This window comes from Vanessa tameamea, chromosome 17 (assembly GCF_037043105.1).
Source record: "Vanessa tameamea isolate UH-Manoa-2023 chromosome 17, ilVanTame1 primary haplotype, whole genome shotgun sequence".
NCBI lineage: Eukaryota > Metazoa > Arthropoda > Insecta > Lepidoptera > Nymphalidae > Vanessa > Vanessa tameamea.
The window spans coordinates 5,312,300-5,330,746 of record NC_087325.1 but is presented as its reverse complement, the minus strand read 5'-3'; the positions used below and the strand labels follow the sequence as shown (position 1 = coordinate 5,330,746).

General features: G+C 31.2%; 3 protein-coding genes and 2 long non-coding RNA genes across 9 annotated transcripts in view; 4 read left to right on the top strand and 1 right to left on the bottom strand.

Annotated features, from left to right (window-relative positions):
- Nucleotides 1-18,447, top strand: part of LOC113400289 (uncharacterized) — a 215,511-nt gene that overhangs the window by 61,713 nt on the left and 135,351 nt on the right. The gene's annotated exons all lie outside the window — the stretch shown is intronic.
- Nucleotides 441-1,747, top strand: LOC135193763 (uncharacterized). Its single transcript, XR_010309411.1, has 4 exons — nt 441-646; nt 723-840; nt 951-1,603; nt 1,691-1,747. It is a non-coding gene; the product is annotated as an uncharacterized LOC135193763 (long non-coding RNA).
- On the top strand, nt 2,023-3,636 carry LOC135193743 (uncharacterized). Its single transcript, XM_064217540.1, has 3 exons — nt 2,023-2,092; nt 2,204-2,240; nt 2,312-3,636. Exons 1-3 carry the CDS (start codon nt 2,037-2,039, stop codon nt 3,632-3,634), a joined length of 1,416 nt encoding a protein of 471 aa, XP_064073610.1. The 5' UTR covers nt 2,023-2,036; the 3' UTR covers nt 3,635-3,636.
- Nucleotides 10,534-15,118, top strand: LOC113400290 (uncharacterized). Its single transcript, XR_003369051.2, has 2 exons — nt 10,534-10,785; nt 14,236-15,118. It is a non-coding gene; the product is annotated as an uncharacterized LOC113400290 (long non-coding RNA).
- The window catches only part of LOC113400262 (protein split ends), an 84,439-nt gene continuing 81,215 nt past the window's right edge, over nt 15,224-18,447 (bottom strand). For all 4 annotated transcript variants that reach the window (XM_064217435.1, XM_026639772.2, XM_064217436.1 and 1 more), the window contains one exon: nt 15,224-18,336. In XM_064217435.1, the coding sequence (XP_064073505.1) occupies nt 18,202-18,336 (135 nt within the window). In that variant the 3' untranslated portion in view covers nt 15,224-18,201. The remainder of the gene's footprint in view (nt 18,337-18,447) is intronic.

Sequence of the window (18,447 nt, the reverse complement as noted above, 5' to 3'; positions counted from 1 at the left end):
TTCATAAAATAACTAGCACTTCCAGTCGCGGCTATGTAAATGTATGTGAATGAATATGTTAATAGACACTTTAAACGGGTCCATTAGATCAAGTTATTTTATGAATGTAGAGTCATCCATAAAAATTAAATTTTGTAAAGTTCTATTTTTGAATACAAACCATGAGTACATTATTATAATGTAGGTCTCCTCTAAAGTATACAGATTTGTTATATTTAAAGTTGTACGTTATTATGCTTTCAAATATGATAATGAAGGATACATGACGTCTAAGCATATAATTAAGAAAAAGAAACATGAATGACTTCAACACTAAAGAATAGGAAGTTCGTTTGACACTCTTATCAACGAACAATACAACATTGTTAACAGAATGTACCATTGTTCAAGACTGTATATCGACTAGTTTTTCCAAATCTAACAATAATTGTAAACGTGTGTGAAAATATTGATTAGATTACTAATTATAATAAAATATTTGTCAATTTATTTATTTTTCACTGCAAGTAATACATAAAAAAAACTTGTTATGGTTCTTTGGTGCTACGATTTTTTCAGCTTTAGTAAACACTAATGTGGAAACAAAGCATTTTGATTTTACTTCAATACTTAAATCTCGCATATGTATTTTGTGATGGAACGTATGGTAAAGTTGTACTTATTACGAAGTTCTGAATTCATAATTAATAATCATAAATTTATGACCTCGTACTTGTGAACAGAATGTGGAGACCACGGAAGATTTGAATACTGTATTGACGAAATTCCTGGCTGTGTAATCGGTTGCCACTGCCATCCAGGATACTACTTTGATAGCGATACTAAAATATGTGAACCTAAGTAAGTTATAACTTTCTATTTTCAAAATTCGATCAAGATATTATCTTTACTGTTTATTGCAATTATTTTGCGTTTTTTTCATACATTTACTTTATTTACACCTACAACAGCTCTAAGTTAATTGAGCATCATAGGCGTCATTACGTAGTCGAACCTACTCGAAGCCATATTATGACTCCGAGTCAAAACTTCGTAACAAGCCCGGTTGCTACTACAAGTAAAATTGACGGCGCAATTGATGAAATAAGCAAAGACACTGAAGATTTAGGGGACTGGATTTATAACCAGTTCTTCAAAACAATAGAGAATCAAGTTATAAATAGCACAAATAATCAAAATACGTTGACAAGGCGAAGTGCTTCAGCAAAATCATTAAAAGCACCAAAAAGAAGAAAAAAGACAAAAAAACGTAGAAAAAGCAAACACAAAGTAAAGAAACAAAAACTTTCGGCGATAATACAAAATGACAGCGTGTTCGATATATCTTCTAGTTCCAAGTCAGAGTCTAGTGACTCTACGAGTAGCTCGAGCGATTCCTCGTTAGAATACGAAAGATATTATAAACGTCACGATGATGACGATGAACATGGACATAAGAAGATCGTTATGATTAAAAAGAAACCAAAGCAGAACTTACCTAACTTTATTTTCCTACCGAATTTAGAGACACCATTCTATCCTCCAGTGGGTTTACCTCCACCGCCAATTCCTATGTATCCGATGGTACCCGTGCCCCCTATGGTACCATTTTTTCATATTGAAGGTTGGTATCGATAACAAATTAAATTATTTTTAAATGAAATACCTAAAACATTATATACAACAATAAAATAATTAAACTATTTCCTAGAAATAGAAACAACAGCCGCACCTGATAAAACCACAACAGTCTCTACGACGACTGAAGAAACTCCACCAGACCTCATTATATTGACTGAACCGCCTGAACAAAAAGAACCGTAAAACTAAAAATATATTTTGTTAATTTAATATTTTCTTTATAATATTTAGTTCTTGTATTGTTAATTGACAAAGAATATCGAATATATTATATTGTAAATTTTAATTAATTCCATTATGAATATGTGTACATTTTAATTAATTGCAAATAATTTTTTGTTCGTCTAACATATTAATGAGATAAATTAGTAACGCTTAAAATTTATTTCAGGGAAAAATTAAGACATCTAGATAAAATGATAAAAAATGAATTAAAACCTTCAAAATATGATAAAACAGAAAAGAATTTAAGGTACTATTCATATAAATAGACTTTATATTAAAATAGTAACCAACGCCTTCTTTTTGTCGAATAATTATAAAAGTATACTATACATAAACAATATACAAAAATAATTTACAGATCGATGAAAATGATGTCTCCGAGTCGTCAAAAATTCGTAAGTGATATTTTTAATAGAATATTTAATATATATTACGTAACGCATTGAGTTTTTTTTTATATATATAGATACAACGTCTTAAACAAAAGATGCATAATCCATCTGCTAAATCATTGAGGCATCCTTGGATGAAAAATAAAAATACAATATCTAATTCATTTATGAAACAAGATGATAATCATGAATATTCGTATCTTGAAAATATACCTGATTCATATATGATTAATGATATAAAACCAAATACAAGAGATGATGGGCCAGCTCTGTCAGAAAACGTTGACTTTAAATATATAACTGAACTTATACATCGAGATGATCTGCATAATGATTCCAATAAATTACCACCCATTGAATATAATCCTTTAGATAGTATTGAAACTTATGATTCGCCAATTCAGAAAGAAAAAAGAGCTGATTATATTGTACCTCCTGATGAACTTGCTAATAGAAGATTTGTGAGACCTAATTACCACAAATCGGATGAATCGTATTACATTAATCTTGGTAGACAAATAGCCTCTATGATACGAGGTATTGAAACCCAAAATAAAGAACTAAATATCAAAGTAGAAGCAACACACGATGTTCCAAAAAATGACATATTTCTAACAGTAAGCTCACCAAGATCGTATTGGGAAAGATCCGTTCGATCTCCTCTAACATTTTTGAAATCAAATAAGAAAAATTTTGACTATTTGAAAAGAAGTAACGAATTACTTTTCGATATAGAAAATAAAGTAGAAATTATAGCATCCACGGTACCGACCTTAACATTGAGAGAAATAGAAAATATTGTCAGTGTTATGGAAACCGCTAAAAGAAAGATGCAAGGCAAGGAGACCATTGTTAAAGATGTAATGCTTCCTGATAACAATCTTAATATTAATTTATGGCCTAAATCATTGTCAAATACAAGATCAAACTCATTATCATCGAATTTAAAAACTCACATAAAAATACCAATTCCAAGCCCTGCGACGAACAACAGTCAGAAATATAAACCAGATCACTTACATGGTTTCAGTATGGCGATTACAAATAGATTTTCAGCTCAACAAAATCCTCAGACTGTCGGAAAGACTAACTTCAATACCCTGATTATTGAAACTAAATCTAAAATTAAACCGGACGACCATTTAGAATATTATCAAAGTTCTCGGCAAACATTGACTAACCCAAAGTATGTCAAAAATACATTTTCAAGTCAAAATTCAAGACAACCCTTATGGGATCATAATATAAATCCTTTCTTTTTAAAACATAGAAAGTATTTTGAAAATAGTGATAACTATCTTTTAAAGCAAAACGAAAAATTTCCTTACATGGCGTCCAACAATGGTGAAAAATCATATTTTCAACACCAAATAAGCAATTTTGATCGCATTGAATAAAATTTCATAAAATCGTTAATTTGATATAACATGTTTTTAAAATTAAAAAGCATGGTAATTAAGAGTGACAGAATATTTGTCATATCTTATTTAAAATAAAACGAATAAATGAACCACTTAGAACCTTACGTATATCCTTCTTTTATATGGCTGGAATTATACCTTTACCTCCTCACTTAAAATGGGAGAAAACCTACATAGTGTTCAGTGCGCCGGAATACCCACCAAAAACTTCATCTCTTCAGGGGCATCACGGGATCTATTGCGCATCCTACCGTGACGCCCCGGCGGTTGGCCGCTCACCTAAGCGAACCTCCAAACTTCCCGGGGTAGAGAGATCCTCCCAGAAGTTATGGTGGAGCGCATAGCGCCAACGCCCTCTCGCCAGTCTTCTTCGGCGAAGCATGTCAGTGGAGGCAATTTTTCCACGCTTACGTTCTGCGACATGTTGTTTTCATAGGATACAACCATGTCCTTCCAGCATCTCTCACTCCTGCCTATGATGGCCGCCAGAGAATGGCCCTAAGACAAGTGCGGTACGCCAGGGTGTGACACGCCGTATCCGATGGCGCGCAACACCAGTGGCAGTAGGGTGTTATCGTTCGTCTATCTGCCTGTACTTACGTGTGTAATAATTTATGTTACAAATGAATTTAAGACTTTCGTATCGTTTAATTGTCGTGACTTGTTGTTGAAAATGACTCCATATTTGAACTTCATTTCATACTCGAATAATTTATTTAAATAATATTTATATAATTATTTTAATACGAGGACTAGGACTAAGAGTATATAAGGAGCTCTACTACAAATATCAAGGACAGGGACAGGGATAAATGTGTCCAAAGTTTAAAGGCATAGCGTAACTACTAAATAACACTGTATAATATATTTCTTTATTAAAAATTAAAAAGCAATACATTCCTGTAATTAAATAATATATATGAATTAAAAAATATTTACAAACTGTAGCTTTATTTTGTCAATTCATATTTCATTTAATATTTATTTTACAGGAGAGAATGAGTACAAATGGTTTTTTTGCAATAATGATTTATTTTTGCATCTAAAAAATAACTCTTAATTATTTAATTTTTTTTATTTTAACATTATACATGGACATTGTATTTAAATCAGTTAGCAACATTAAAAATAATCAGACTAAAATATTATCAATCAAAATACTAATATGAGTATGAAAAAGAAAGAGCAAAGTGATTTCCGAGCGAGTTGGTCCAATCAGACAAGCTATGAAGGCACTCGTATATATAAGTCCAATATACGTAGCCCGTAATATTGAGACGGGCTTACAAATAGGGCCCAAATTTATTTGGCTCGGTATCGGCCGAGCGTTTCCAATTTTCATATTTCCCGCGATGGGACGCCGTGCATGCAATCTAGCCCTAAATCTCTCAAACCGTATTTTATTTTATGCAATTGATTTGTACTATTTTTAATTTTGAAAAGCTGCTCATATAATTTTATTTTATTGGATCTACCTATTACAGAGTAAATAAAAAATTACATGGAATGACAATAACTGACACATACATAAATAAGCTTTGTTTATTGTGTATTGACTTCAACTTGGTCTTACTACTAAAACTTTATGGGAAGATAGAATAATATCCATTTTAAAAAGCTGTCATTCTTTACCCCTTTTTTTCAAATTTTATCTCTCAATTGTAATGAAACAAATGCCAATATTAAATAGGTACCGCAAAATTACCTTGAAACTTTTCTCAAGTGAAGCCATTAAGCGATGATGCCAACTCAAGACAATTTTCTTAACATCGCGAACAACTTCAACTCATAACGTTCTACGATACGAGGGAGAGTAAAATGGCAGTAAAAGCCATTGCCTCTCTTTGTGTTTCACATTATGGTAATCAAAGTTTCTGATCTATTAAATACTCTTTTTTCTTTCGACAAAACTTAGTAGTATTATTAATAAATTCTGTCCTTTAACTAGCTATTTGCTGAATATTTCTTCAGGTAGAACATATGGTATAAAGTTAATGTGTTCGATACATAATTCGTATCTCTGTGCAAGTAAATTTTTCGGAAGGCGAACTACGAAATTCGCCCCCTGAGCCAGCTTCTATTAATGAATTCGCTCTCGAATCAAATCCTCCAACAAATTAGGATTAGATGAGGGACCTACTGTGTTTTTAGGTCGAATCGTAAATGTTATTTCAATGGAAAACCCTATTTCCGCGCCTATTATAGGAGTGGCTAAGCCAATTTACTTGGGTCAGCCCGTTTTTTATGAATTTACTGAATATTATATGATATCCTAGTAATTGCAATGTATTTTGTGACAGTCATATATATAATGTAAATGTATAAATGGGCGAAAAGGGGAAATACTTAATCATATCAAGGATATTCTATATTTATAATTATTTTGACCATCAAACCTTCTTATTTCAAGCAATGTATACATGTAACATTTTCTCGATATGGTAACCTTTCGAAAGGGGGACACCTGGGGATTTTTGTGGGATTCTTACCGACTAAGACTACGTCAATGGCCGTCTTCGGTTCGAATTTGAGAAGATGTGGAAGGTGACTGATGTTGACATAAAACTCAGCATTCTTGACTGTACTACGTTTGTGTAATCATTGTGTTAATTGGTCAAAACCGCATTAAAATCCGTTGCGTAGTTTAAATTAAATCTAAAAAACGTACGTAACGTATAGACGGCGCTAAGCTACCCTCGATAATTGATAAAATAAACAAATTAACAAACGGCTTCATATATTACAGAAATGTTTTTAATAGTATTTGTCTTAGATTATTAATAATTTACTTTCGATATTGATATAAATAAATAAATAAATATTGGACAACATCGCATACATTACTCTGTTCCCAACGTAAGTAGCTAAAGCACTTGTGTTATGGAAAATCAGACGTAACGATGGTACCACAAACACCCAGACCCATGACAACACAGAAAACTAATTAACTTTTTCTACATCGACTCAGCCGGGAATCGAACCCGGGACCTCGGAGTGGCGTACCCATGAAAACCGGTACACACTACTCGACCACGAAGGTCGTCAGATATGTAAAGCTATTGAGAGATATAGAACATAAGAGCCATTATGTATATGGATTTTTTTAAATTATGCATGTTTATGTTAATGTTTATTAAACTTAAGTATTTAGCTTTAAAATATTTACAAATACTAGGCTCGCATTGTCTTACTTTTATTCTTATTTTGTTAAATTAAAGTACAATCCGCAAGAGACATTCAGGCCGTCGCCGACAATTTTCTCTGAAAACGAAAGTTGCCTTCGGAATACGAAGAGACAAGATGAAACGTCGAATCGGAAAACTGCTTATTTTATTACAACGCGGCTGCGAGGATGGGATAGGCCTCGGGCGAAATTGCCGCAACCCCAATTAGAGCCGTACTTGAACATTTCCTATTACACGCGTCTGCAGCATTTCTAATTTTTGAATGTAAATGGATACTTACGAGTTTACTAATCAGTTCAAATCTCCACATCGTTGTTTACGTATTCATTTTACTATCTTGTTGGTCTAGCGGCTAGGTTACAATGCTACAGATAGCTAAGGCCTAAGTTCAAATCTTAGGTCGGACTAATTGAAATATATTTGGCTTATGAAAAGCTTCTCAGTAACTGCCCGGAGTTTGCAGTTTTTATATTCCCGTGCCTAGCACATAAAGCAAATCAAATCAAAATATGCTTTATTTAAATAGGATTTTACAAGCACTTTTAAATCGACATTTTACAAAATTATATTAAGAAAAGCTACCAACGGAACGTAATGTAGATTCTATCGAAATAACTGGCAAGAGACTCAGTAGTTTCTCTTTTCCAACATATAAAATACAAAGTTATGTTAGTTAAATACAATTAAATATAAGTATAATATATCCTGCCTAAAAGTGAACAAGATTCATTGATATTCCTATATGTAGTAATTGTTTTTATTCATTTTTAATTAAATACTAAAGACAGTACAAGTTTCATGGTTCGAGTTAAGTTATTAGTGGCAGCTTCATGCATATTATTATTACACACCTGTTGTTTTTAATATAAACAATTTACAATGTAACCAAAGTTCGCTCTTCTCCAAATCAGACTAAGTATTCAAATATATAGTCAGACTAACTTAATAACTTTTCATGGTGTCAGACATAAAATTAGATTTCATGTCAGTCTACAAATTCTTTGATCATTTAAACGCTTTTGTATTTTTCCAGCTTTGGTTTTAGAGATATAAATTCATCAATTAGTATACCTATTTCAATCAATAAACGATTTATCGTTACAAACGGCAAGATAATTAATGACACCACTGTATCGTATTATATTATTGTGGCTACCTCGCTTACATAATATATTTGTGACAAAATGAAATACATTCTGAAAATAATAAGAGCTCAAGTTTGCGATACAAGCTTGAATATGCATGTAGCAGATGTTTCCTGCTCTGCTCATAAATTAATATACCTACTTAGATAAGCGTTATATTGCTTCATGATGAGCCATTTTTCTTTATTCGATTTCTAATTTTTTTTAACATTATTGTATTTTCCATACTTACTAAGAACACAACTGTCATAAACATTAAACGGTTTACTTGTGTCCAAAGAGTAGTGGAAGTGTGTACACTGCTTCGGAAAATAGTGCGCCTGTGTTTGCGCACAAACTTGTGCACTTAAATGTGTCCTGCTTAGGTGGTTGGTTTCCCTTTAGATTGGACGCCGTGGCCGAAAAAGGTCAAGACGACAACATCATCTTTGTTTAAAATTTTAAACTTTCTAATTATATCGGTTTAATTTGATTCGTTAATAATAAATCTATAAATATAACAGTAATTTTCTATTTTCGCGTATTAATATATAGAAACTTACACAACATAACGCAACATAAAAATAATTTATCTATATTTCCTTTGCCTAGTACAATAACTTTTTTATATTACATTTCATAATTATAAATTATTCGTTAAAGTACAATTTTCATACACCGGCAGCAGTTATTGCAGGCTGGTGCAAAATATTTTTAAGTATACCCACTTCGATGTAAGTAGCGGGAAATTTGAATTTTTCCGCTGTTACCTGCTTCTATAAATCAAGCGTAAAGTCGACCTAAGCTCTCTGGAAGCGTGTTTCAAACATTTTAAAATTCAAATCATAGGTCCTTATGACTTATGGGAATGAACACGATTTTATGGAGATTACACGCTTTTAAGTTATAGATGATGGCATTTAAACGCAAGCTTACACTTTCCTAAGTTGCACAACTTTATACAATGCTTTCGATATAAGTTAAAGAATATTATTTATTTTGTCAAAATAAATGAGAAAGATTATTTAAACACTCTATCAAGCTTACATTCTGTCATAACGTTATAACTTTATCGCATAGTTAACGTTATGTTATGAGCTTTCTCCACGATCTTAAAAAAAAAATTGCAATCATTCACTACATTACAATAATTTAAGCGTAATTTAAGTATGAATTTTTCACCGACCATTATTTGATGTTGATATATCGAACAAGAAAGTCTATGTACTATGTCTAAAAAAAGCAAAAAATACTTGTATGGTACAAGTTTGATATCAGACATACTTTTATATATATATATGTTGGAGATTCACATGGATAGCCATCTAAACGATTATTATTGTCGTCCGATGTGTTGATTTTACTAATTTAGTCAGTACGCACTACTGGCACTGGCGCTGTCCCAAGACCAAGACACCAAGTGCCTCACTCAACAAAGGAACACACACTGACAGATACATCATTAAATCTTTATATTTCCATCAACCGGCTGTGTAACAAAATACGTGCCCGTCTTAAATTCTTTACAATTGACATCTCCCAACTGACAATCTTTAAAACGTTTATCACGTTGCGTGTTATTGTCATTCTAATAAATGAGGTCGTATACCCGTGTAAATTAATTATCTCTAACATATATATATCCCAAGGAAGAGAATACGGAAAACCAATCAAGAAATCTCTCATTTGATTGGATTATTAATGAAAACTTATTTATGAAGTAGCTGGTATTCAATAATATTAACTAATAATGAATAATAACTTAACGATAAATTATATGAAAACATCATTACGTGTGTAATTTTTAAAGGATTTTAGATAGATGTGATGACGGAAATTATAATGTATCTGGCGCCATCTAGTGAACTACGTAGAAACTCCATACTGAAAGAGCAATTCAATTTTTCTACTTCATGATAAATATTTTGTTAACACTGAGCAGCATTCCCTAAACGTAATTTTATAATATTTCAGAAGAGGGCGTTGTTAGTTTAGTTTATAGTATCTGGGTAACCAAACTACGCTTGGCTCTAAAAATAAAAAATAGTTATATTTTTTACACAATAGCACCATATTATGTAGATAATTTTTAAGAAAATCATTATCAAAATACAACATTTGAGCCAAATCATAAGAGTCGTTTTCAGATTACACGAAATAATTATAAATATATATTTATATATGTATAGGTATGTATATATAAAGGAATTTCTAATTTAATATTATTAAGATAAGGTGCTTTGGGGCAAGATTGGAAATGGCCTATGATCGTACCAATTGAATCTAATAAAAAACAAATGAACTGAGATATAGACAATTTGAATACTTTTTTACTGATATGAAATATTTCGAACAGAATCCTATATTTAATCATTCCGATTTTATTCTTAAATTAGGCCAATGTTGTAAACCGATTACGTTATATGTTACTTTAAAACAAACCTATGCTGCAAATTGAAATTTATACATAGGTTGGATTTTTTTTTAGGATTAACCGAATACTCATTATAAAAACATTGTATCAAAAAAATACTAGGTGCAATTTAGTATAATTAGTATCAGAGATGGTTTGTATTATAAAATCTAAAACGTGAAATTCTAGTTATGGATTTAACGTGTTTTATTTTAAGGTTTTGCCCTTCATTGTTAGAAAGAGTGAATGCGCAGTAGCGTAGTACATATTGGCGGGTGACACAGTTAACCCTCTGCCACCATAAGCGCGTGTTCCGTCCAAATTACTGTGTTTGTTTTGACGCTGAATACAACAAGCATATCTTTAAACCTTATTGCTTTGTAAGACAGAGGATAACATATCAAGGTAAAATAACCAAATAAAATAATACTTAAAATACATATTAAAATATATACATATATAAATAAAATATCATAGCTATACTCAAGTAATAAGCAATAAAGTGAACTCTATGGATGTAAGAACATTTCTGTGCAACAGTGCACTTAGATGACATTGCTTAAAAACCTTTTTAGGATACCTATCCTACGTTATTACATAAGAAAGGGCTGTCCGCACTGCGTTAGCCTTGCCATAGGATTTTGTGAAGAATTGAGGTCGCTAACCTACGGAGCTCAATCGATGATAAACGTGATGTGTTTTTTAAATACACACATTTCATTTATTCACAGAAAATTTACCATAACCATCATACGTGAAGAACAGCTGCGATAAAGTTTTTATTTCCTTCAAGCTATATCATTAATTGTAGTGCTTAAACATAAGGTATTTAAAATATATCTAACTAGTTGTCACCCGCGGTATCGCTCGCGTTTTAGGGGTTGGTCGTTAGTTATTAGGTATAAAAAGTGTGTCATTTCAAGTTGCTTGCTTAAATTGAAGCTTGCTTCTTACCAAATTTCATCAAATTCGGTTCAGCGGATTTACCATGAAAGAGCAATATACAGACAAACAGTGTTACTTTCAAATTTATAATATTAGTAACGAATAGATAAACATAGGACTACTAGTACTACAATTCATTAATATAAGTCTTATAATATATCTGAAGTACCTACAAGATACAAAAAATAATAAATAAATTCAATTCAAACAAATCTTATAATAAGTACCCAAGTAGACTAAATAAGAAATATTAAAATCACAAACAGAAAGTTACCTTCTTTGAGATTCAATGTCAAACAAATAAAACAGTTAAACAAGACAAAACAGGAAAAGTAATTACAGATTTCAATACGTCCAAATTAGCTTTTATTTCTGTTAAAATATATCAAGATGTCTCAATGCCATGAACAAACCGTGACGTTCTTGCATCAAATAAAATTATATGTAATAATGTATCTCGCTATCTAAAACTATGAAGTCTCGGACACTCGAACGAACTGCAGAAGCGCGCGGACCTATACTGCCACCTGCGAACTACGTCGGAGTAAAAACTTGTCCTCGTCAACATTGCAAAATCATTGTCGTAGTTCTTAGATAATATATAGATTATTTTTATTCTTCAATTATAATTGATATCAAGAAAAATCAGGTAAGCGAATTTTTTTACTATAAATAACATTACAATTTTGTTATTAGGACACATATTAAGTTTTGTTCAATAACATTAAAAGCATTGCAAAATATAAATAATAAGATTCAATTTCGAATAATCATAACGTATGATAGTTATATTTTTTCTATACTTAGCGTGAAAACGAAAACCTAACCCGTTTTCCTTCACATTACGCTACCTACAACTAACCAAAGTATAAGTAGGTCAAAAACTATCAACCGCCCACCACGTTAGGTCATCGACCTACTTCGAAACATTATTATACCGCTATAAAAAATAAAAATGACTGTTTACTTAACAATTATTCATAATTTATAATATTTATAAATCACAGAGTAAACTGTGATCTAATGGAATATCTGGAATTCTTAACGTGCTTCTAAACAGCGTTTTTTTCCAATTCTAGATAAACTAAATAATAATACAGTAACGACATTTTATCATGACGTAAAAGTCATACTCCTAAACATAGTTCGAAATAATTTCGAATGTGACATAACGTTGTTAACAAAATTTTTTCTTTGTATGACTTGACACAAAATCTGTAATTAATCGCATTAGAATCATTAATTGTAATATAAAAATTAGTTTTAATAATTATTTACTACATTTTGAGGTTTAACGAAATGTGTTTGGTGGCATCTAATTCATACATCACAATTATTGTGCAATGTAGGCCATGGCCAACGAGTATCATACACAATGTTTAACCAATTGATAGTGTTAGTGTCCAATCATATGGATATAAATAATGTGATCTACCTACTCGTTTTAATTTCAATAGGTCTATTGTATCAATATTGATAAAAATTGCTCGCATTAACCAGTGAAGTCCGGTACTAATTTGAATTATTCTGGATTGAACAGTTAACGAGCATTGAAATAAACCGATTAGTTTTCTTATGAAGAAATACGTAGTAATCATTCCTAGCAAATTCCAGTAAAACATAATATGTGTGTATACTGGCTGAATCCTGAACCCGCGTGGAAATCAACTTGTCAGGAAAATCCATTGCCATCGAACTATTTTGTAGTTTCTGTCATTTTACATTTATTTTATAAAAATAATGTATATTCAAATTAAAGATTTAACATATAAATAGTCTAAAAGCAGAGTAAGTCAAGTGTGTTGTTTCTTTTCTTCAAACAACACTATGATAGGGATCTCACTTTCCAATACTGATAACTGATGGCTCGTATCCAGACTTGGATATAATTTGTTACAGTAATAAATTTAAATATTTATAATGGTTCAAATCGAAATTTTTAAAAGCGAAAGAAACCTCATACTTATTTACACCCCTATTTTAAGTCAATCCATTTTAGGTTGAAGTTGACAAAACGATTAAAGCAAATTATATTTAAATATCTACTGAGATGTTAACCTCAATAAATAGATTTACGTAATATGTAAATTCATTCAAAAAGAGCAATATTATTATTTTTTTTTCATCAAAAATTATCAATAAATATTATTGAGATTTATCCTCTTTATAATAAACCCGTTTGGAGCCTATTCTATAAAACCATGACATTACTACTTATTATTTGTTCTGAGTAGCCTAAATCTTGACAAAGTATGACAACACCGCATGGGATTATATTTCATCCCTTATTACCCTACTAATAAAATAGAATTTTGTAACTTTTTTCAATAGCCTAAATACACATTTTAATATTTTCATCTTCAAAACTGCAACTGCAACAGCACTTGCATACACCTATTAATTCCCCAATACTAGAAGGGTGAATTAAAAACAAGCCTTATTGAAACCTTAGCCTGTTATTCCATCGGGTACAAGCTTCCTTCATACTAAATTTCAACAAAACTAGTTCAGTGGTTTACCAGTCAAGGCGCAACAGACAGAAAGGCAGACAGACAGACAGAGTTACTTTCGCGTTTATAATATTAATTATAATTTAAATATTATAATGTTAAAATATATTTCAACGGAGATACATTAATATTGAGGATAGTTTCAGTTGAATACCCGTTTATGTGGCACTCGTATATCGAAATAACATTGTACACATACCAAGTTATTCAAGTTATGTTGTATTTAAAAAAATACCAATCCAGTTAACTTTGTTCAATGTCCTACTTCTTTTACTGTAATGTTTTAGCAAACCATAATAGTGTTTGCTTAGGAAAAAGTTACATTGTAAGGTTAATATTATATATATACATACATATATATATATATATATATATATATATATCTAATAATTAATTACAGGATGACTTCTCCGGCAATAAGTAAATCACCAGAAAAGCAAAAGAGTGAAAATAAATCACCGGCGCATTCGGAGAACGCGGAGCAAGCACCATCTAACGGGAATTCAGCCACCACAATATCTTCCAGTGGGCAGCAATCAGACCCTTTTAGCTGTTTTAGAATATTTAAATTAGCCGGCCTCATGATGAAGCAAGGATGTTAAATCATTTCAAGTAACAATGTATTTAAAATACAGTTTATTAAGTAGAAATTAAGCTGTTTATATTAAAAAGTATTTTTAGCAAAAGTGCAATTTCATCTAAAAATAAAAAAATCTTCATAGATGATGTAGAAACCTATAGAGAATATTTTAAAGGTTTTTTTAGAAATTTAGTTTTATATAGATTTTAAATATTACAAATTATTTATTTCAGCAAATATTAAAATGTCAAAATGTATGTAATATGATTTAGCTTTAGTTGTTATACTTGAAAGTTAAGGTAATAGACAAGAAAAATATATATATTTATAGTAGTTGAGATCATAGCACACCATAGATAGACAGAGTAATAATCCCTACGTTTAAATTTTGATCCTGTATTATTAGAATTCAATTTGTTATTTTATTCTGTATAAAATACAACTTAACTATATGGTAAACATTTTTAAAACTGTGTTCACTTAAACAAGTATGATTATGTAATATATTCATTTTTTTTTATTTATTACAAAGCTTCAGTCTAACTATATTATTTCTATATATATATATAGTACGATACAGCCACCTAGAGGGTTCGGTTATTTTAGTACTACCTCATCTGAATATATAGTATCACCGATTGTTATCTAAGTAGGAAAAGTAGAAATGTTTATGAAAAAAAGTAAATAAAAACTACTAAAAATGTATTAGTGTTTTGTTCAATAATTTAATTAAATCGATTTCATAAAGATATTATTTAAGCCCATAATTATTTCACAGCAGCTGGGAGGATGATTCAAATAAAAACACTTTTTATGTATTATTTTTTTAATAGTATTGGTAGGTAGGAGGTACATAACACGCAGGAGTCTGGGTTTTTGGATAAAGGGAAGTTAAGATACAATACTATTTCAATATGTACAAAATATACAATTATTTCTAAATCCTAGCAAATTAAACTTAAAGTAGAAATATGATCACAATATTTTTTTATATCCTTACATTTTACTATATTAAAATCAAAGCAGGTAGCGCGTCCGGTCACAGCTGTTGCAATATAACAGTCTAGTCATCACCATCACTTTTGCTGCACACTTGAGATCAAATGTTAATTTTACATATATTTAAACTCTATCAACTCGCACACAGACAACAGCCACCACCGCAAGCGACCCGCCGTACAGTATTCCATACCCGCGGAACCACTTCATGCTTGAAAATATTGCAAATAAACGCAAGTATTTTTATTTGTCTGACGTCATGATGTATTCAAAATTATTTTGAAGGCATCAAGAAGTGAGACTCTCCTGGAACCACCTGTATATGCAAAAGGTTTTGAAACAGTTAACTACACAAAACTATATTATACTTCTCACAGTTAGGTGATTTAAGTCTGCCGAACCTTATAAATTAGAAACAAATCCTAACAATGATCATTGTCTCGAACATGGAATTTTTTGTGTACATTTTAAATATTAGTAATTGACACCTTGACAAAAACATAGGATGCGATTACTTATTGGCAAAAACTTGATAATTATAATATTAAATAGTATTTTATGTCATTGCCAAAAAATAATCACACCACTGCAATAAATAAAGAATGAGTAAAAATACCAATTTGACCATAATAAATATTTCTTTTATAATTCTCATGTTTTGACTATCTCATAAATTTATTTCAATATCAAGACTAAATACTGTATGTTATGCTATGTTTACTGAAGACTTATTTACATTGATTTCCTTTATAAGAAAATCAAATAAGTGAACATTTGGGCATCCATTTACTAATAAAATTATGTTTTAAAATTAATGGACGAAGTGACAGTTCGTTAGTGTTCCTCCTAGCTATATTGAGAACTGTATGCGACGGAAACATGACGAAACATATAACATTTATACACCTATACATTAGTCCTTAAAAAGAATATACAATACAATATGTTATCTGTGCTGTTATTCCTATATCGTACATATAAAATTACAATACATAAAATATTTTGTACTTTATTTCTAGTACGACAAAAGAGTCGCACTGTTATCTAATTATACATTGCGAAACGACGATGTAAACATTTTTAAGCAGAAATTATAGGTGAAAAATAACGAGTCGTAATTAGCAAACGCTGAAGCTTTAGGTGAATTGGATGCAGACAATGATTTTTATAAATTATGAGAAGTACAATATTGTTAATTCGTGCAACTTATAATGACAATTATTAATTAGTGATCTTAACATCACAATTTATTTGTAAAGTTATTTTTGTAGCATTTGCGGCAAGATACGTTTCAGAGTAAAGAATATCGCGAGCGGTGCCACCACCGCTCGGACGAATAGTCTTTAGTCGAATGAATTAATGCAATAAGTAACCAGCATGAGGCGGTCGCATGGAATGGGAAATTAACTGTCGAAACAATGTAAGTGTGCAACGGCGATTGTCACGTCGCTCGAATCAAAATGTTTCGAAGGAAATTCTATTATGAGACTATTTATTAGAAAATACGATTTTCCTAAAAACACCCCTGGAAATATTTCTGGTAATTTGTAAACTTTACACATTGGTTTTCTCGGTAGCCGAAAAGCATCGACGAGCGTTGTTTTTTTTGTAATAATCATCAACGTATAAGCGATAAATATTAATTATTTATTCAAATTATTTATTTTTACTGTTAAAGTTTTTATCATTAAATTAAAAATCATTAAAAGGTTGTTTGCGGTGTGTTCATAATTAAAGAAATGATCTTAATGTCAAGCTCTAAATTTCAATGGAGTTATACAAAAATAAAATTCGTGACTTGTGTAATATTAAATGATAGTTTAATAGTCACAATTTTTCTGAAGGTGAACTTATTATGTAATGAATCCTATATTAATTATTAATGACAAAGGCGACGCCGCACGCGCCGTTGGCTACACATGCATTGCTCTGTATGCTTTTTTAAGACTACCTATAAGCCTACGTAAAAAGTCAGAATCACAGTTTATTTTCCATGTGTAATTTTATCGTTTTATATACCGTTCATGTATCTTATTTTTACATAAAGAAGTTATCATTCGATTCCCAGTTACAGAGTTATCCATTACCTACCGTAATGATCTAATGAATAAATCGAATTTTAGTATGGATAGATTCGGTATTTACATGATTTAAATTACTTTAGATCCTAGGCTTAAAACAAAATAACAATTTACACTAACAATAAAAAATGCTCGATAGATTGCCACTTATCTAATCGGAACCCAAAATTAAATATACTTTATCAACTGACATCGCACATCACTATCATACCTTTTTTTATAAATTTAAACTCCGAATAAGGCCGAGCCCAGTCGACCATAACAAAAGTATTTTACAAAGCTATGTCTTAAATCTAACACTTAAATAGGTGACGGCGGCTTACGACTACGTGAAATTTTATACAAGCGCGCCCGCCGCCGCGACGCTAAGCCGTAACAATAAATACACTAACTTTAGTCCACTACAACGAACGTTCACTTTCGAAGAGGTAATTCAACGCAATTCCGAGAACACTATATTACTGTCCAGTATCAAACGTTTGATCGGCGGCTTCCACCAGGTCGATGAATAACTACGATAATAGTAAAAATGAAGTTTCACAACCTGGATATATTTACAATTTTTTATTAAAATATTCATCTAGCAGTGTCCACGTCGGGTTTAATATTTGTCACGTTCAATGTTTATATTTGTCACGTCCAAATGCTGGGATCAAGGTTCATATCCAATGGAGGCGAAAGTCGTCGCCTCGCGAGTCTGCATTGTTCACCCGATGGCGGTGGCGATGACAATGAGAAGGTGCGCGATATTGGCCACGCGATGCATGAGATCGGGTGCGATACGATTTAGGTTTTCGTTCGCAAAGTCACACGAAGGAAAGATGTGGACCGTGTATAATGACTGTGGGCAAAGATAATAAAATGGAAATGTTACTAATCGATGTTTTTAATTAATCGAAGAACATTCACAGTGTCTTTTATTTTGCAAACAATTGTGTGCAAATTGATAAGA